The sequence below is a fragment of the Triticum aestivum genome, chromosome 2A (assembly GCF_018294505.1).
Source record: "Triticum aestivum cultivar Chinese Spring chromosome 2A, IWGSC CS RefSeq v2.1, whole genome shotgun sequence".
NCBI lineage: Eukaryota > Viridiplantae > Streptophyta > Magnoliopsida > Poales > Poaceae > Triticum > Triticum aestivum.
The window spans coordinates 769,649,998-769,670,779 of record NC_057797.1 but is presented as its reverse complement, the minus strand read 5'-3'; the positions used below and the strand labels follow the sequence as shown (position 1 = coordinate 769,670,779).

Here is a 20,782-nt window from a genome sequence, read left to right as displayed (position 1 = left end):
TTGGATCACGACGAGTACGACTCCATCAACCCTGTTCACTTGAACGCTTCCGCTTAGCGATCTACAAGGGTATGTAGATGCAACTCTCCTTCCCCTCGTTGCTGGTCTCTCCATAGATAGATCTTGGTGACACGTAGGAAAATTTTGAATTTCTGCTACGTTCCCCAACAGTGGCATCATGAGCTAGGTCTATGGTAGATTCTATGCACGAGTAGAACACAAAGTAGTTGTGGGCGTTGATTTTTTTCAATATGCTTGCCGTTACTAGTCTTATCTTGATTCGACGGTATTGTGGGATGAAGCGGCCCGGACCAACCTTACACGTACTCTTACGTGAGACCGGTTCCACCGACAAACATGCACTAGTTGCATAAGGTGGCTGGCGAGTGTCTGTCTCTCCCACTTTAGTTGGATCGGATTCGATGAAAAGGGTCCTTATGAAGGGTAAATAGCAATTGGCATATCACGTTGTGGTCTTTGCGTAGGTAAGAACCGTTCTTGCTAGAAACCCATAGCAGCCACATAAAACATGCAAACAACAATTAGAGGACGTCTAACTTGTTTTTGCAGGGTATGCTATGTGATGTGATATGGCCCAAAGGATGTGATGAATGATATATGTGATGTATGAGATTGATCATGTTCTTGTAATAGGAATCATGACTTGCATGTCGATGAGTATGACAACCGGTAGGAGCCATAGGAGTTGTCTTAATTTATTTATGACCTGCGTGTCAACATAAACGTCATGTAATTACTTTACTTTATTGCTAACCGTTAGCTGTAGTAGTAGAAGTAATAGATGACGTGACAACTTCAAGAAGACACGATGTTGGAGATCATGATGATGGGGATCATGGTGTCATGCCGGTGACAATGATGATCATGGAGCCCCGAAGATGGAGATCAAAAGGAGCAATATGATATTGGCCATATCATGTCACTATTTCATTGCATGTGATGTTTATCATGTTTATACATCTTATTTGCTTAGAACGACGGTAGTAAATAAGATGATCCCTCATTAAAATTTCAAGAAGTGTTCTCCCCTAACTGTGCACCATTGCTACAGTTCGTCGTTTCGAAGCACCACGTGATGATCGGGTGTGATAGATCCTTACGTTCACATACAACGGGTGTAAGACAGTTTTACACATGCAAAACACTTAGGGTTAATTTGACGAGCCTAGCATGTACAGACATGGCCTCGGAACACAGAAGACCGAAAGGTCGAGCATGAGTCGTATGGTAGATACGATCAACATGAAGATGTTCACCGATGTTGACTAGTCCGTCTCACGTGATGATCGGACACGGCCTAGTTGACTCGGATCATGTAATCACTTAGATGACTAGAGGGATGTCTATCTAAGTGGGAGTTCATAAGATGAACTTAATTATCCTGAACATAGTCAAAAGGATTTTGCAAATTATGTCGTATCTCACGCTTTAGTTCTACTGTTTAGATATGTTCCTAGAGAAAAATTAGTTGAAAGTTGATAGTAGCAATTATGCGGACTAGGTCCGTAGACTGAGGATTGTCCTCATTGCTTCTTAGAAGGCTTATGTCCTTAATGCACCGCTCAGTGTGCTGAACCTCGAACGTTGTCTGTGGATGTTGCGAACATCTGACATACACGTTTTGATAACTACATGATAGTTCAGTTAAACGGTTTAGAGTTGAGGCACCAAAGACGTTTTGAAACGTCGCGAAACATATGAGATGTTTCGAGGGCTGAAATTGGGATTTCAGGCTCATGCCCACATCAAGAGGTATAAGACCTCCGACGATTTTCTTAGCCTGCAAACTAAGGGAGAAAAGCTCAATTGTTGAGCTTGTGCTCAGATTGTCTGAGTACAACGATCATTTGAATCGAGTGGGAGTTGATCTTCCAAATGAGATAGTGATGTTTCTCCGAAGTCATTACCACCAAGCTGCTAGAGCTTCGTGATGAACTATAATATATCAGGGACATATATGATGATCCTTGAGTTATTCGCGATGTTTGACACCGCGAAGGTAGAAATCAAGAAGGAGCATCAATTGTTGATGGTTGGTGAAACCACTAGTTTCAAGAAGGGCAAGGGCACAAAGGGATACTTCATGAAACAGCAATTCAGCTGCTGCTCTAATGAAGAAACCCAAGGTTGAACCCAAACCCGAGACTAAGTGCTTCTGTAATAAGGGGAACAACCACTGGAGCAGAATTACCCTAGATACTTGGTAGATTAGAAGGCTGGCAAGGTCGATAGAAGTATATTGGATATACATTGTGTTGATGTATACTTTACTAGTACTCCTAGTAGCACCAGGGTATTAGATACCGGTTCGGTTGCTAAGTGTTAGTAACTCAAAATAAAAGCTACGGAATAAACGGAGACTAGCTAAAGGTGAGCTGACGATATGTGTTGGAAGTTTTTCCAATGTTGATATGATCAAGCATCGCACGCTCCCTCTACCATCGAGATTGGTGTTTGCGTTGAGCATAGACATGATTGGATTATGTGTATCGCAATACGGTTATTCATTTAAGGAGAATAATGGTTACTCTGTTTATTTGAATAATACCTTCAATGGTCTTGCACCTAAAATGAATGGTTTATTGAATCTCGATCGTAGTAATACACATGTTCATGCCAAAAGATAGTAATAATAGTACCACCTACTTGTGGCACTGCCACGTAAGTCATATCGGTATAAAAACGCATGAAGAAGCTCCATGTTGATGGATCTTTGGGCTCACTCGTTTTTGAAAAGTTTGAGACATGCGGACCATGTCTATTGGTGTACATGCATGAAGAAACTCCATGCAAATGGACCGTTTGAACTCACTTGATTTTGAATCACTTGAGACATGCAAATCATACCACATGGGCAAGATGACTGAAAGCCTCGGTTTTAGTAAAATGGAACTAGAAAGCAACTTGTTGGAAGTAATACATTTTGATGTGTGCAGTCCAATGAGTGCTGAGGCATGTAGTGGACATCGTTATGTTCTTACTTCACAGATGATTTGAGTAGATGTTGAGTATATTTACTTGATGAATCACGTGTCTGAATTATTGAAAGGTTCAAGTAATTTCAGGGTGAAGTTGAAAGATCATCGTGACAAGAGGATAAAATATCTATGATATGATCATAGAGATGAATATCTGAATTACAAGTTTGGCACAGAATTAAGACATTGTGGAAATTGTTTCACAACTAATACAGCCTGGAACACCATAGTGTGATGGTGTGTCCGAACATCATAACTGCACCCTATTGGATATGATGCATACCATGATGTCTCTTATCGAATTACCACAATAGTTTATGGGTTAGGCATTAGAGACAACCACATTCACTTTAAAAGGGGCACCATGTAATTCCGATGAGATGACACCGTATGAACTATGGTCTAGAGAAACCTAAGCTGTCATTTCTTAAAAGTTTGGGGCTGCGACGCTTATGTGAAAAAGTTTCAGGCTGATAAGCTCGAACCCAAAGCGGATAAATGCATCTTCATAGGACACCCAAATAGTTGGGTATACCTCCTGTCTCAGATTCGAAAGCAATAAGGGATTGTTTCTAGAATCGGGTCCTTTCTCGAGGAAAAGTTTCTCTCGAAAGAATTGAGTGGGAGGATGGTGGAGACTTGATGAGGTTATTAAACCGTCTCTTCAACTAGTGTGTGGCAGGGCATAGGAAGTTGTTCCTGTGGCACCTACACCAATTGAAGTGGAAGCTTATGATAGTGATCATGAAACTTCAGATCAAGTCACTCCCAAACCTCATGGGATGACAAGGATGCGTACTACTTCAGAGTGGTATGTAATCCTGTCTTGAAGTCATGTTGCTAGACAACAATGAACCTACGAGCTGTGGAGAAGCGTTGGTGGGCCCGAATTCCGATAAATGGCTCGAGGCCATAAAATCCGAGGTAGGATCCATGTATGAAAACAAAGTGTAGACTTTGGAAGAACTACTTGATGGCCGTAAGGCTGTTGAGTACAGATGGATTTTAAAAGGAAGACAGACAATGATGGTGTGTATCACCATTAAGAAAGCTCGACTTGTCGTTAAGATGTTTTCCAACAAGTTCAAGGAGTTGACTACGGTGAGACTTTCTCACTCATAGCGATGCTGAGAGTCTGTTGGAATTATATTAGCGATTACTGCATTATTTATGAAATCTTGCAGATAGGATGTCAAAACATTGTTTCCTCGACGATTTTCTTGAGGAAAGGTTGTATGTGATACAACCGGAAGGTTTTGTCAATCCTGAAAGATGCTAATAAGTATGCAAAGCTCAAGCAATCCTTCTAAGGACTGGGGTAAGCATCTCGGAGTTGGAATGTATGCTTTGATGAGATGATCAAAGATTTGGGTGTATACAAAGTTTATGAGAAACTTGTATTTCCAAAGAAGTGAGTGGGAGCACTATAGAATTTCTGATGAATATATGTTGTTGACATATTGTTGATCAGAAATGACGTAGAATTTCTGGAAAGCATATAGGGTTATTTGGAAAGTGTTTTTCAATGGAAAGCCTAGATTAAGCTACTTGAACATTGAGCATCAAGATCTATAAAGGATAGATCAAAACGCTTAATGGTACTTTCAAATGAGCACATACCTTGACATGATCTTGAAGGTGTTCAAGATGGATCAGTCAAAGAAGAAGTTCTTGCCTGAGTTGTAAGGTATGAAGTTAAGACTTAAAGCTCGACCACGGCAGAATAGAGAGAAAGGATGAAGGTCGTCCCCTATGCTTAAGACATAGGCTCTATAGTATGCTATGCTGTGTACCGCACCTGAAGTGTGCCTTGCCATGAGTCAGTCAAGGGGTACAAGAGTGATCCAAGAATGGATCACAGGACAGCGGTCAAAGTTATCCTTAGTAACTAGTGGACTAAGGAATTTTCTCGATTATGGAGGTGGTAAAAGACTTCGTCGTAAAGGGTTACGCCGATGCAAACTTTGACACTTATCCAGATTATACTGAGTAGTAAACTGGATTTGTATAGTAGAACAGTTATTTGTAAGAGCTCCAAATAGAGCGTGGTAGCTGCATCTAGGAGATGCCATAGAGATTTGTAAAGCGCACACGGATTTGAAAGGTTCGGACCCGTTGACTAAAACCTCTCTCACAAGCAACATGATCAAACCCAAAACTCATTGAGTGTTAATCACATAGTGATGTGAACTAGATTATTGACTTTAGTAAACTCTTTGGATGTTGGTCACATGGCGATGTGACCTGTGAGTGTTAATCACATGGCGATGTGAACTAGATTATTGACTCTAGTGCAAGTGGGAGACTGTTGGAAATATGCCCTAGAGGCAATAATAAATTGATTATTATTATATTTCCCTATTCATGATAATCATTTATTATCCATGCTATAATTGTATTGATAGGAAACTCAGATACATGTGTGGATACATAGACAACACCATGTCCCTAGTAAGCCTCTAGTTGACTAGCTCGTTGATCGATAGATGGTCACGGTTTCCTGACCATGGACATTAGATGTCGTTGATAACGGGATCACATCATTAGGAGAATGATGTGATGGACAAGACCCAATCCTAAGCATAGCACTAGATCGTGTAGTTCGTATGCTAAAGCTTTTCTAATGTCAAGTATCATTTCCTTAGACCATGAGATTGTGCAACTCCCGGATACCGTAGGAGTGCTTTGGGTGTGCCAAACGTCACAACGTAACTGGGTGGCTATAAAGGTACACTACGGGTATCTCCGAAAGTGTCTGTTGGGTTGGCACGAATCGAGACTGGGATTTGTCACTCCGTGTAGACGGAGAGGTATCTCTGGGCCCACTCGGTAGGAAATCATCATAATGTGCACAATGTGATCAAGGAGTTGATCACGGGATGATGTGTTACGGAACGAGTAAAGAGACTTGCCGGTAACGAGATTGAACAAGGTATCGTGATACCGACGATCGAATCTCGGGCAAGTATCGTACCGATAGACAAAGGGAATTGTATACGGGATTGATTAAGTCCTTGACATCGTGGTTCATCCGATGAGATCATCGTGGAACATGTGGGAGCCAACATGGGTATCCAGATCCCGCTGTTGGTTATTGACCGGAGAACGTCTCGGTCATGTCTGCATGTCTCCCGAACCCGTAGGGTCTACACACTTAAGGTTTGATGACGCTAGGGTTATAAAGGAAGTTTGTATGTGGTTACCGAATGTTGTTCGGAGTCCCGGATGAGATCCCAGACGTCACGAGGAGTTCCGGAATGGTCCGGAGGTAAAGATTTATATATGGGAAGTCCTGTTTTGGTCACCGGAAGAGTTTCGGGGTTTATCGGTAACATACCGGGACCACCGGGAGGGTCCCGGGGTCCACCAAGTGGGGCCACCAACCCCGGAGGCTTGCATGGGCTAAGAGTGGTGAGGGATCAGCCCCTTAGTGGGCTGGTGCGCCTCCCACAAGGGCTCATGGCGCCTAAGAGGTGGAAAGGGGGCAAACCCTAAGGGGATATGGGCCTTAGGGCCCATATTGGTGCGCCTCCCTCTCCCCTCCCCTCTTGGCCGCCACCCTTGTTCCCCATCTAGGGCTGCCCCCCCTAGGGGTGGGAACCCTAGAGGGGGCGCAACCCCTCCCCTTCCCCTATATATATTGAGGCATAGGGCAGCCCACAACACGCGATTCGATCTCTCGTTGGTGCAGCCCTGCGTCTCTTCTTCCTCCTCTTCTGTGGTGCTTGGCGAAGCCCTGCAGGATAGCCACGCTCCTCCATCACCACCACGCCGTTGTGCTGCTGCTGGATGGAGTCTTCCTCAACCTCTCCCTCTCTCCTTGCTGGATCAAGGCATGGGAGACGTCACCGGGCTGTACGCGTGTTGAACGCGGAGGTGCCTTCCGTTCGGCACTAGGATCATCGGTGATTTGGATCACGACGAGTACGACTCCATCAACCCCGTTCACTTGAACGCTTCCGCTTAGCGATCTACAAGGGTATGTAGATGCAACTCTCCTTCCCCTCGTTGCTGGTCTCTCCATAGATAGATCTTGGTGACACGTAGGAAAATTTTGAATTTCTGCTACGTTCCCCAACATGTCTGCCATCCATTCGTGGGCTTGGAAAAGATGTGTCGTGGCGGCTGCCCTACGCCCTTCTACTGTAGTTACTGCCGCACCGCCATCGTTGCGACTTGGAGATCTCAAGCAGCTCCCGCTCCCGCTCCATAGGCTACATAAGGTCGCCTAGCAAGGTAGCTGGCACTATAGAAGGACGAAAGCATGATGCAGAGGAAGAGGGGAAGGGCGAACATGAGAGGCCGGGGCTGCAGGATCCATGGCGGGCTGGAACTTTGCGGATGATCTGCGAAGAGATTTGGGAATAGTTCTCCTTCATTGCCCAACTTAGAGGTATGGCTGATGATTGAACACGTGTAGCAAGTGGGCTGACTTGTGGCCTTGTGGGAAGGTGTGCGGCGGTATACCACTGTATCCACTGTGACCTCGCTCGCAGCCTCCCTGTTCCCAAAGTAAGTGCTTATTGAATATATTCATGTCGGAGGGTTACCTCCCCGAAGATTTTTCAATTTGAAAAATGGTGGCTTGACCATCCTGATTTTAAGAAAATGGTGATGGATACGTGGAATACCTCAGTCCCTGGTAAAACAGCCATATATATTTGGATGAATAAAAGTAAGATTTTTAGGTAGAAAGCCAAGGGTTGGAGTATTAACATTGAGGCATATATTAAAAAGAGGAAAAGAGAGCTTTTGCTCGAATTTGACATCCTTGATGTTTTCGCCGAGAAGAACCAGATTGATGATGGAGATAAAACTAGGATGGCAGGGATTAGGAAGGAACTTGCTCTGATCTGGAGCAAGGAGGAAACTGCCTTATGGCAGCGTTCCAGAGATCGTAGGATTATGGACGGGGACAAGAATAATGCATATTTTCATGCTATGGCTAATCACAGACACAGGAAATAACATTTGTCCGAACTGATTGGGGAAAATGGCCCTGTGTATACTACCCAGGAAATGTTGGGGGTGGCTACGTCATATTATAATAATCTGTTCTGTTTTGAGAACAAACATAATATCTGTCTTGGTCCTTCCTTTTGGGAGGAGGATGCATTAGTTACGCAGGAAGAAAATGACCACTTGCAAAAAAAAATTCTGAGGAGGAAATTAAGGCGGCAATATTTGGCTCATATGCCCATGGTGCCCTTGGCCCTGATGGGCTATCCTTTTTGTTCTACTAAACTTTCTGGGATGTTACCAAGAAAGATTTTATTTCCCTAGTCAGAGATTTTGAGGAAGGGAAATTAGATTTACAATGTTTAAATTTTGCTCTGATTGTTCTTATTCCTAAAGAACCAGACGCCAGGGAGATGAAGAAATTCCGTCCTATTAGTCTGAGTAACTGTGGTATAAAAATCTTCTCCAAAGCTATGACGAATCGGGTCTCCCCTGTGGGACGTAGGTTGATCTCCTCTAACCAAACTGTTTTTATTAAAGGGAGGTATATCTTAGAGAGAGTGGTTATGGCCCATGAAGTAATCCACAAGATTAAAAAATCAGGCTCGCAAGGTCTGGTCCTAAAATTGGATTACGAGAAGGCGTATAATAGGGTGAGCTGGGAATTCTTGTTTGATATGCTTCATTCGAGAGGGTTTGGCCCCAAATGGATTTCTTGGATTAAGAGCACGCTTATCAATAGCATATTCAGTCTGAGGATTAATGACACTACTGGCCCCTACTTTGTAGGTGGGAAAGGACTCAAACAGGGGGATCCACACTCCCCTCTGCTGTTTAATCTTGTTGCTGATGTTTTTACAAAGATGCTCAAGAAAGCTGCTTCTCAAAATTTAATTTCTGGGCTTTTGCCCCATGTAATCCCGGGAGGTGTGGTTAGTCTGCAATATGCAGATGACACCATACTCTTCCTGGAAAAATCCACTCAGAAATCTAGAAATTTTAAGTGGCTTCTGTCATGTTTTGAAAACCTGTCTGGTATGAAGATTAACTTCCACAAAAGTGATCTTATGACTATAAATATAAATGACACAGTTGCTAGTGAATTTGCTCAAATCTTCTGCTGTAAAAAAGGTTCTTTTCCTATTAAGTATTTGGGGGTGCCTCTGCACAATGATAAGTTGAAAAAAGAAGATCTCCAACCTATCATTGATAGGATCATCAAAGAGATCTCTGGCTGGCTGGGGAGATATCTTACCTACAAAGGAAAAATTATCCTGCTTTGTGCTTGCATTATTAGCATTCCTGCCTACCTAATGTCTGTGGTCAAATTTCCTAAATGGACAATTAATGTCATTAACTCACAAATTTATGGCTGTTTGATATAAGTAAAGGAGATTACCCACTTTTGCCATTACATAACATACTAAGGCTATTTTTGTTTGCCAGTGACTTCCCAAAAATGTGATGCCACGCCACGATGAAAAAAAACTCTACCATGTATTTCAATTAATAAAAAGAAGAATAGCCACATGTATTCCTCCTACCTCACGTGACTCATCCATCGAATCAAATCAGACTCTTTTAGGGCATCCTCCTCATGCCGTCCGCCGCCGTATAGTGCCCTCGCCCCGCCGGCCTCCCGGACTCCTCCATTGACGTTTACTCGCTGCATCCTGAACCAGTGCACGCACGTGTAACATGAAGCCCGTGCAAGATCCCTAACACAAACAGACTTGCATCCCTCACCTTCCACGATTGAACCCCCGGTTTTCATCGTTCAACCATACTTTCTGAAGGCTTCTTCCTTGGCCGGCCAGGAAAACAGAAGAGTTGTGTTTCCAGTACGCCTTGCACGTGACGAGCAACTACGTACCGGCAGCTAGCAGGTGTCTGCCATCCATTCGTGGGCTTGGAAAAGATGTGTCGTGGCGGCTGCCCTACGCCCTTCTACTATAGTTACCGCCGCACCGCCATCGTTGCGACTTGGAGATCTCAAGATTTTTTAATCCGAAGAGATCTAACGGTGCATGTACGAGGAATTGTGGGGCAGGCAACACGACCGATCGGGGGCTGCAATCGATCGACCGAGGCCTTATATTTCTTCTGTCCCTTGCCTCATTTTTCTCTTCCCCCTTCCTCTTCCCCTGCTCTGGCTCTGGTATTCCCCCCGACGCGACGCCGCGGATCTAATTACAGCCGCCGCCGTGGCCGTGCCATACCTTAGCCTCAATCCGACCTCTCGGGGGCGTGGGCCGCCGCCGACGCCCCAGTCCGGCCTCCATCATCACTGCCGCCATCGCCGTTCCCCTTTTTCCTCAGCCGCCGGGACATCCAGCTGCCCCGTCCAGTGTTTGGCCGTTGGGTCTCCTTCCATACTTCCGTCCTCTGAGGTACGAGCACCTAGATTGTTTCTTCTCATGCACAGCTGCTTCAATAATCTTTGTTGTTGGACTTAAATCAATCAATCCCACTAGGTCGGACATACATCTAGATCTGCCGCCCCTGTATTACCATGGAGACTGTACATAGTACATGAATCATGGCGGTGGCACGACGGCTACTGCTTGCCCGGTTCCATCTCGGAGTAACCAGACCCCCTCCGGATTCCTCTTCGTGTTCTATTCGGACCTCCCCTGCCCTTCCTTTTTTCAATAAAGACGACAGCTTTGCCTCATGGCGTACTCTGTTCCGACCTTATTATTATCGTCCATGGAGCAGAATAATGTGCGCCACCGCTGCGTAAGCTCTTTCTAGCTTCTCTTCTTTTTGGGGTTCAATTCAAATTAACTAATCATGGATTATCTCGTGTCGCAGAAGCCACAAGAGGAAGATAGGCTGGGCGCCCTGACTGACGACATCCTGCTCTCCATCTTGGGGAGTGTGGACCTTGCGACGGCCGCAAGGACCAGCGCTCTGTCGACGCGCTGGAGGAGCCTGCCATGGCTGCTCCCCGACCTTAACCTCCATGTTAGGGATTTCCTGCCCGCCCCATGCCCAGATTACCCTGTTGCTGCTGGGCAGCAGATATATTTTTATTCTCAAATACCAGCGCAACACATAGATGAAGCAATGGCATCACTGACAAGAGCTGCTAGGAGTTTCTTGCGCATCAAAGGCAGCAGCAGAGTCTCCAGAATGTCCCTTGAGATCTACCTGATTGGCAATTACTCGCATGATATTGGCCCGCTGGTCCGTGACGCCATTGACAACGGCATGATAAAAGAACTGGACCTCACCATTGCGGACGACAAGGATTACGATTGCAAAGGTGGAGACATGCTACGGAAAGCACGGGACGTGGACGGGTTCTTCAGCGCCTATCCTAATATACTTCCTTGCCTCACAAGGCTCCAGCTTTACAACCTGCGCTTTGCTGAGGGGGATATACATAACGTCTTATTTGATTGCTGCAAGCAGCTGCAGCACCTTAGTCTGGAACACTGTGATGTCGGCGACTGCTCGGTGTGGCAGGTAGACTCGCCGAATTCGGTTCTCAGGGTTCTTGAAGTCCGCTATTCCTACTTGAAGAGGCTTGAGGTGCTCTGCCTTCCCAAACTAGAGCTGCTCAGTTGGGAGGCGTGGATGCACTGTGAGCCCCCCTTGCATTTTGGTTATGTCCCGTCCCTTAAGGAGTTATTCCTTGTGTGTGGTGCAGACCTTGAGCACAAGGGGTTTAGTTTAAGCCAGCTTTTAGATGGTGCCACAGAAATTCATACCCTGACCTTAAATTTCCAAGGAGAAAAGGTAATTTCGTACTATTTCAGTATAGATTGTGCGACGTGCTTCTAATTTCATCACTGGGAATTTTGAAGTTACAGGGTTAATTAGGAATGTATGCTCTTTTTTATTTTTTTGCTGTTTCATGTCTTGATCAAGATATTTGCTTACCTTTATTATTGCTAGGAATGTTTCGTTGATTTCTTCCTTGATTTGTCTGTTGACCAGCTTTGGATCCTGCCGGAAAGCAAGCAACTCCGGGCCGCATTCAGCAACCTAAGGAAGCTGTCTATTCATGGCATATATGTTGAGTTTGACCTGTTATGGACAATAAATCTCCTTGAAGCTGCTCCAAGTGTTGAGATATTTGATATTGAGGTACTAATTTTACTTATTCCTTTCTCTCGATTGTTAGTTGAATAGATTTATGTATTTCCTTCCTGGTTATTGATATCATCGCTTGATAGATTTCAGAATAGAATCTCCTGGGAATACTAGCTACTATATGTACTTTATGTAATTATTAGGTCTTGGTTCTTGGATACAGGTGTTTGAACATCCATGTCTGGTACTATATTGGGAGCGCGTTGGCATTCAAAGAGTGAAACCTTCTTGGAAGGTGGCTGGGTTCACAAGCTGTAACAAGTGGAAACTCAGAGAGCTTCATGTGACCAACTTTAGTCCCCTCATGGAGCAACATATGTTATTTGTACGTGAGGTGATGGATCGAGCACCAAACTTGAAAACTGTTATTTTGAAAGAAGATGATGAGCCATGCAAGGATTGCGAGGCAATGGACGCACTGCCTAATCTGGTAGGAGGCTTGTTTCCAAGGACCAAAAATGAGCAAGAAACAATAGCCCAGCAACTTAGGGACAACATGGTTGGCTCGTCCTCGCTGAAGATAATTTTCAAAAGTATTGTTTCAGCGGTGGTATTCTGAACTTGGATGTACGTTGAATGCAAGTGCAAGTAGTAAGCGAGAATGTAGTATACAGGCTTTCTATTGTGGGGTTTGCTCAATTTTTTCTAATGTTTAAATTTAGCGTTTATGTAAACGCTAATGCACCAACATTAGCAGTTGCATCAATTCATTTTTAGGCGAGGCGGTTCCAGCAAGTTTGAATTATCTAGGACACCATCTCATTTATTATTATTATCTAGTACACGGAAAACCTAAGAGTTGATGAATTGGTGTGACAATAAGCTGTTAGAATAATGCAGCATTATGTTAATGAAATAACATTGGAATGGAATTTTTGTTGTTGCAGCGTGTGGGATAATGAAAACCATCTTGTATCCTTTGCTAATGTTGAGCAACTGTAATGTCCATTTCAGTAGCTCAGCACTCAACAGTGGCATAAACCCAACAAGCACAAATTTCAGTTTCTTCCTTACTTCGAGCGAAATGTCTTTGACAAACACAAATTTTACGTTTCCTGTCTTTGACAGTATGTATGTGCGTGACAAGTGTGCATGCAACTCAGCAATTTTTAAAAAATAATCTGCCATTTTTTTTGAACAAAAATAACTTTATTCCTCATATAATAGCCATGTCATTTACAATATGTGGAAGAATAAAGTCAGGGGGATTGGAGTCCCAAAATTGAGATAAACCAAGACTAAAGCAATGCTTTGCTAAACAATCAGCAAAAAGATTGGCTTCCCTTCCGCAATGAACAAAGCTGACATTTGAAAAGTCCATCGCCAATAGACTAGTCTCGGTGATGATTGGCACATCGGACCCATGTAAACATCAAGGTCTGAAACTGCCTCCAATGCATTTAAACTATCTGATTCAATGATTAAATTGGAGCACCCGATATTTGAAGCTAGAATAAGGCCATACCGAATAGCCTTTATCTCTGCCGAAAACACTGATGCTACATGAACCACAGGCCATGTTGCCGCTGCGATAAAATTACTCCGGTCATTTCTCGCCACAGCTCCGCAAGCTCCTGCCAAGGTCTCCGCTTGAAATGATGTGAAAATTAATGTAATCTGCCATTTTTTTAGTTGAGGATAAGAAATGTTGTTAGCAGAGTAACTTGATTTTAAAAATTGACGGCGCTAGGCGTTGACTAGCTGAAGCGCTCATTGAATCGGTCGCCTCCGACATTGGATCCATGTGTAACGGACGCCCTAGATGGCTCACTGTGACCCGAGGCTTGGGAACATGACTCGTGTCGAAACTTGTCGGCGTCCCAAACATTTTCTAACTGTTTGCTATTTGCCCTATGTTGCCACTGCAACATAGTGCAGTGCCGCCCTTATAGCACCCAGTGGTCATCGCATAGCACTCCCGAAGCCCTCTCACGCTAGTCATAGTGAGGAGTAACTTAGAGTAGTAACATACATATGTTACTACTCTATGTTACTATCTCTATAGTGGGTAGTGTCATATGTGTGGTAACATAGGTGTCTTCATTTATTACTTTGTAGACTCATTTTGCATTGAAAACCGCTATGTGATGGTAACATATTATGTTACTCTATTTGCCTCTCTCCTCATTAACTACTTGCCACCTCACCATTTTTGCTTATGTGGCATCTATGTTACTACCTATGTTACTCCCACTACGACCAGCCTCACTGTGTGGGGGCAACTTACTGTTGGACTTCTTGTAACTGAATCTAGCGTCCGTTTTTGAACCTTTCGTATGGTGTAGTACACCAACGATCGGTCTCCTCTGTAACGCCATAATGGGGGCTCTTCCCATCTATATCAACACGCAACCAGGACCTGAGAAGGTATCCCGTTTCCGACAATTCCACATGGAATCAGAGCCACCTCTTCCGAGGTCTAGCGATCTGATCTAGCCAAACACACACACCAAAAACCTGATCGCTGGTCAAGATCATCGATCGATTCCCTCCCTCCTTCCCCATGGTGACCTCCTCTTCAACACTGGCGGCGCTTCTGGGATCTCCTCCCTCGGAGAAACTCTCTCGGGAAAATCACATCTACTGGAAGATGCAGGTTCTTCCTGCCTTTCGCGGTGCTCGAGTCATGGGGCTACTTGATGGTTCCGATTCAGCACCTGCAAAAACATTGGAGGTTGAGGCTGAAAGCACGAGGACCACTGTGTCGAATCCGGCCTACGAAGCCTGGATTGAGAGGGATCAACAAGTCGTGAGCTATCTCACAAAATCAATAAGTAAGGATGTTCTTGCTCAATTTTTTGCGTTAGAACATGCTGCTGAAATCTGGGCTGCAATTGAAGCCTCGTTTGCCTCACAATCCAAGGCACACATCAATATGTTGCGTGGAAAACTTGTGAATACAAAGAAGCGTGATATGCCTGCAGATAAATATATTGCTTTGATGAAAAGTTTTGCTTCAGAACTTGCTGCAGCTGGTCGGCTAATTGATGATGATGAACTGAAGGAGTATATCCTTGGTGGTCTTGATGGAGAATATAACTCTGTGGTTGCCTCTATTAACGCTGTTCCTACCACCACTCTTGCTGATGTTTGTGCACAGCTTACGGCATATGATTACAGGCAGCAAATGCTTGCCGAGTCAGATCAAACCGTTGGGGGTTTTCAGTCTTCCGCTAATGCTGCTACATGAGGACGTTCCTTCAATAATAATTATCGGCAACAATCTCGTGGTGGATATGGGCAATACCGTGGTCGTCCGCAGCAGACACATCCAACACATGGTCGTAATCCACAGAGAGGTGGTCATGGTCGTGGTTGTGGCCATGGTCGCATACCTTCTCCTCGCCAGGATATTACATGTCAGATATGCAAAAAATATGGGCACCCATCACGTGATTGTTGGTGGAGGTATTCTGACAATGGTGATGATGATGACTCTCACTCGGATGACAAGGGTGCACATCTTGAAGTGGATACAAACTGGTATGTTGCTACAGGAGCAACAAATCACGTCACCGGAGAATTACACAAATTGACCACTCGGGAAAATTACAGTGGACGTGATCAAGTCCATACGGCAAATGGAAATGGTATGGCAATGACACGTGTTGGTCATTCTACTTTGCACACCCCTCATAATTCTCTTTCTCTTAACAATATTTTGCATGTTCCTTGTGCATCCAAAAAATCTTTTATCTTCTCATCAACTTGCCTTAGACAACAATATATTTCTTGAAATTCATCCTTTCTTCTTTTTGATCAAGGATCAGGTCACGAGGGACAGACTGTTTAAAGGTCCTTGCCATGGTGGTCTCTACCCGATTATGCCCTTCTTCACGAGGTCTCCCAAGTGTGCCTTCATCACCATCAAACCCACTTCATCCATATGGCATAATCGTCTAGGGCATCCATCCTATTTTATTGTTCAACAAGTACTTCGGAATAATAAACTCCCTTATGATCCACAAATAAATCCTTATGTATGCGATCCATGTCAGCAAGCTAAAAGCCATTAGTTTCCCTATCCCATCTCTACTAATGTGTCTACTATTCCATTGGAACAAATATTCTCTGATGTATGGGGTCCTGCTCCAGCTTCTGTTGGGAAACACTTATATTATGTGAGCTTTATTGATGATTTTAGCAAATTTACTTGGATATATTTGCTTAAGAAGCGTTCTGATATTTATCAGGTCTTTCTTAATTTCCAACAACTTGTTGAACGGAAATTTGGTCGAAAAATAATTACCATGCAAACTGATTGGGGCGGTGAATACGAAAAACTCAATGCCTTCTTCCAAAAAGTTGGCATTACACATCATGTGTCTTGTCCTCACGCCCATCAACAAAATGGTTCAGCTGAACGTAAACATCGACACATTGTTGAGGTTGGCCTTGCCTTACTTTCTCATGCATGAATGCCTCTTAAATTTTGGGATGAAGCCTTTCTCACCGCCACATATCTCATTAATTTGCTCCCTACCAAGATACTCAATCACATGAGTCCTACGGAAGTACTACTCCATGTCAAACCCAACTATGAATCTCTTCGTGTGTTTGGTGTGCATGTTGGCCAAACCTTCGCCCTTATAACAAACAAAAACTCTCGTTTCGCTCCAAGCGATGTGTTTTCTTAGGCTACAGTCCTCGACATAAAGGGGTCAAATGTCTTGATATATCCAGTGGTCGTGTCTACATCTCATGTGATGTTGTGTTTGATGAGAATGTTTTTCCCTTTGCTCTTCTTCATCCTAATGCTGGTTCACGTCTTCGTGAGGAAATCCTTTTATTACCTCATAACAGTCCATCCGATAATGAGGGGGTGCACACTAATAATGACCACATGTTTGTTGTTCCTATTGTTGCTAACCATCCACAGGTCACAATGTCTGAGGCATCCGCTGATACAAATACAGAAGAAACCAGTGAGGAAAATACAGGAAATGATCAAACAAACTCAGAAATTGACCAAGAGTTGGGTGCATCTAGCATTTTTTAGCCTCCTGACGATCCTCATGATGATTCTGCTCTGGATTCTGCCTCAGATCAGGAGCAAACATTCTCCCTGCAGCAGACTGGTGTGTCTAGCGATGCCACGTCACGTCACCCGGCATCCAATGCGCCGACTGCGTCCCGCTCGCCCATGTGTTCCTCTGCGCACGAATCAAGTGTCTCCATGTCATCAGACAGGACACCTCAGGGTTCTCCCTCCTCCGGATCTTCTACATCACGTGGTGGCCACACTGCTACACCCGGATCCCTTGCTCCAAGCTGATCTGATTCAGTGTCTGACAACAGCAGCCCAACAGGATCTTCTGCGCCACCGAGCCCTGCAACGCCTCTTGTTGCTACACAAGATCTTCCTATTGCTGCTCGCACCCATCTACAAAAAAGGTATACGCCAACCAAGAATTTTTACCGATGGTACTGTTCGTTATGGAATGCTTACTGTTACAGGAGTACCACAAAATCTTTCTGAGGCAATTCGTGATAAAAATTGGCATCATGCTATGAAAGAAGAATATCAGGCACTTATGCATAACAAAACTTGGCACCTTGTACCCCCTAGTTCTAACAAGAACTTGATTGATTGCAAATGGGTCTACCGCATCAATAAAAAGTCAGATGGTAGTTGACAGGTATAAAGCCCGCCTTGTTGCAAAAGGTTTCAAAGAACGTTATGGTATTGACTATGAGGAAACTTTTAGTCCTATTGTCAAAGCAGCTACTATATGTCTTGTGTTGGCTATTTCAATCTCTCGTGGTTGGAGCTTACGACAGCTAGACGTGAAGAACACGTTCTTACATGGTGTTCTGGAAGAGGAAGTCTATATGGAACAACCTCCTGGTTTTGAAGATCCTCGAGCTCCACATCATGTTTGCAGACTTGACAAAGCTCTCTATGGTTTAAAACAAGCTCCTTGTGCATGGTACTCTCGGCTTAGCTCTAAACTTCACAGTCTTGGCTTTATATCATCCAAAGCAGATACATCCTTGTTTCTCTACAACAAGTCAGGCATCACTATTTTTATGTTGATATATGTGGATGATATTATTGTGACCAGTTCCTCAGACCAGGCAATCTCTGCTCTACTAAAAGATTTAAGCCAAGATTTTTCTCTCAAAGATATAGGTGATCTTCACTTCTTTTTGGGCATGGAAGTTAAGAAAGTTCATGGTACATTGGTCTTAACACAAGAAAAATATGCCGCTGACTTGCTTAATAGAGTGGGCATGAATAATTGTACACCATGTCCTACACCATTATCTTCTTCAGAAAAATTGTCACTTACAGATGGCACACCTCTTGGTCCTGATGATACTACACACTATAGAAGTATTATTGGTGCTTTGCAATATTTAACCCTCACACGGCCTGATCTATCTTTTCAGTCAATAAAGTTTGTTAATTTCTTCATGCACCTACAACAACTCATTGGACAACAGCCAAAAGAATTTTGAGATATGTTAAGGGTACCTTGTCAGTTGGCCTCACATTTGAAAAGGCCCCTTCTATTCTTCTTAGTGCCTTCTCTGATGCGGATTGGGCAGGATGTCTTGATGACCGACACTCTACAGGTGGTTTTGCTATATTTTTTGGTCCTAACCTCATTTCTTGGAGTGCTCGCAAGCAAGCAACAGTATCTCGATCTAGTACTGAAGCAGAATATAAAGCTCTGGCTAATGCCACCACTGAGCTAATTTGGGTGGAGGCCTTACTCAAAGAACTTGGTGTTCCCCTCAAAGAAAGACCATGTCTGTGGTGCGACAACCTTGGTGCTACATACTTGTCTACAAATCCAATATTTCATGCCCGCACCAAACACATTGAGATTGATTTTCATTTTGTCCGTGAGAGGGTTGCCAACAAATTGCTAGATATTCGTTTTATCTCTAGCAAAGATCAAATTATAGATGGTTTTACCAAGGCGTTACCTGTTCCGCAACTTTATGAGTTTAGGGGTAATCTAAACCTTTCCAAAGTTTAGATTAAGGGGGGGTGTTGGACTTCTTGTAACTAAACCTAGCGTCCGTTTCTGAACCTTTCGTATGGTGTAGTACACCAACGACCGGTCTCCTCTGTAACGCCACGATGGGGGATCTTCCCATCTATATTAACACGCATCCGGGACCTGAGAAGGTATCCCGTTTCCTGCAATTCCATAGTTACAACGCTCGACGGCGGCCCCCTTGCAACACCTCACATCCGATCTCCCTACACTCCGTTTGCTGCTCGCAGGATATATCTCGGTAGAGGGATGACCCGAGAAGGTAGGAGAGCCGCGTGGAGAGGGTTGTGATGTTGTGTGTGGCAACAAGGTGGGACGGGGAAGCACAATTGGAGCTCCATGTCAGGAACGGCGGCAACGACGTTCAGGGCCCCGTGTGTGCTGAACCAGTGGATGTCGGGGGCGTGGGGAAAGAGAATGGCGGCCAAAGAGGATAAGGAGGGTTGATTGTTTTCTTCGCCAATAGAAAGGGCACGTGGCAGGCACTTGTGGTAGCGGATCTCTGTAAAGGGATGGGTTGAGGTGGTAGGAGAGACGCGGGGAGAGGGTTGGGGTGCGGTGCATGGAAACAAGGTGGAATGGGGCAACGTGATTAGAGCTCCATGTCGAGAATGTCGGCGTGGCATAGATCTCGGTGTGTGATGAATCGATGGGTGTGGGAGGCATGGATAAAGAGAACGCCGAGTGAAGAGGATGATTGCTTGTTTTCTTTGCCAATAGAAAAGGGCACGAGGCAGGCGTTTGTGGTAGCGGATGGGTTGAGGTGGTAGGAGACGCGGGGAGAGGGTTGGGGTGCGGTGCATGGAAACAAGGTGGAGTGGGGCAACGTGTTTGGAGCTCCATGTCGGGAACGTCAGCCCGGGACTCCGAACAAACTTCGGTCATCAAATCACATAACTCATAATACAAATTGTCATCGAACGTTAAGCGTGCGGACCCTACGGGTTCGAGAACTATGTAGACATGACCAAGACACATCTCCGGTCAATAACCAATAGCGGAACCTGGATGCTCATATTGGCTCCTACATATTATACGAAGATCTTTATCGATCAAACCGCATAACAACATACGTTGCTCCCTTTGTCATCGGTATGTGATATGACTCCAACGTATCTATAATTTTTGATTGTTCCATGCTATTATATTATCCATCTTAGATGTTTTATATGCATTTATATGCTGTTTTATACGATTTTTGGGACTAACCAATTAACCTAGAGCCCAGTGCCAGTTTCTGTTTTTTCCTTGTTTTTGAGTTTTACCGAAAAGGAATACCAAACGGAGTCCAATTGACATGCCAATTTTAGATGATTTTTTATGTACCAAAAGAAGCCCCCGGAGTAAAAGAGTTGGGCCAGAAGAGTCTTGGGCCATCCACGAGGATGGAGGGCGCGCCCCCCTATCTCGTGGATGACTCGGAGACCCCCCTGACGTGAGACCGACGCCAAAAATTCCTATAAATACAGAAACCCCCAGAAAGAGACCTAGATCGGGAGTTCCTCTACTGCAAGCCTCTATAGCCACCAAAAACCAATCGGGACCCTGTTTCGGTACCTTGCCGGAGGGGGAATCCATCATCGGTGGCCATCTTCATCATCCCGGCGCTCTCCATGACGACGAAGGAGTAGTTCACCCTCGGGGCTGAGGTTATGTACCAGTAGCTATGTATTTGATCTCTCTCTCTCTCTCTCTCTCTCTCGTGTTCTTGAT

At 44.4% G+C, this 20,782-nt stretch overlaps 1 protein-coding gene and 1 pseudogene across 2 annotated transcripts; both read left to right on the top strand.

Annotated features, from left to right (window-relative positions):
• Nucleotides 1–10,093: 10,093 nt before the first annotated feature.
• On the top strand, nt 10,094–12,977 carry LOC123191083 (F-box protein At4g22280). 2 transcript variants are annotated; one of them, XM_044603851.1, is made up of 5 exons: nt 10,094–10,348; nt 10,433–10,682; nt 10,773–11,702; nt 11,904–12,053; nt 12,223–12,977. In XM_044603851.1, the coding sequence occupies exons 2-5, from the start codon at nt 10,632–10,634 to the stop codon at nt 12,616–12,618; spliced, it is 1,527 nt and encodes a 508-aa protein (XP_044459786.1). In that variant the 5' UTR covers nt 10,094–10,348; nt 10,433–10,631; the 3' UTR covers nt 12,619–12,977. The 2 variants fall into 2 exon arrangements, with proteins under 2 accessions (XP_044459786.1, XP_044459785.1); XM_044603850.1 differs by having other exon boundaries at nt 10,433–10,697.
• Nucleotides 12,978–15,039: 2,062 nt separating this feature from the next.
• LOC123038470 (uncharacterized) lies at nt 15,040–15,155 on the top strand (annotated as a pseudogene).
• The last annotated feature ends 5,627 nt before the right edge of the window (nt 15,156–20,782 follow it).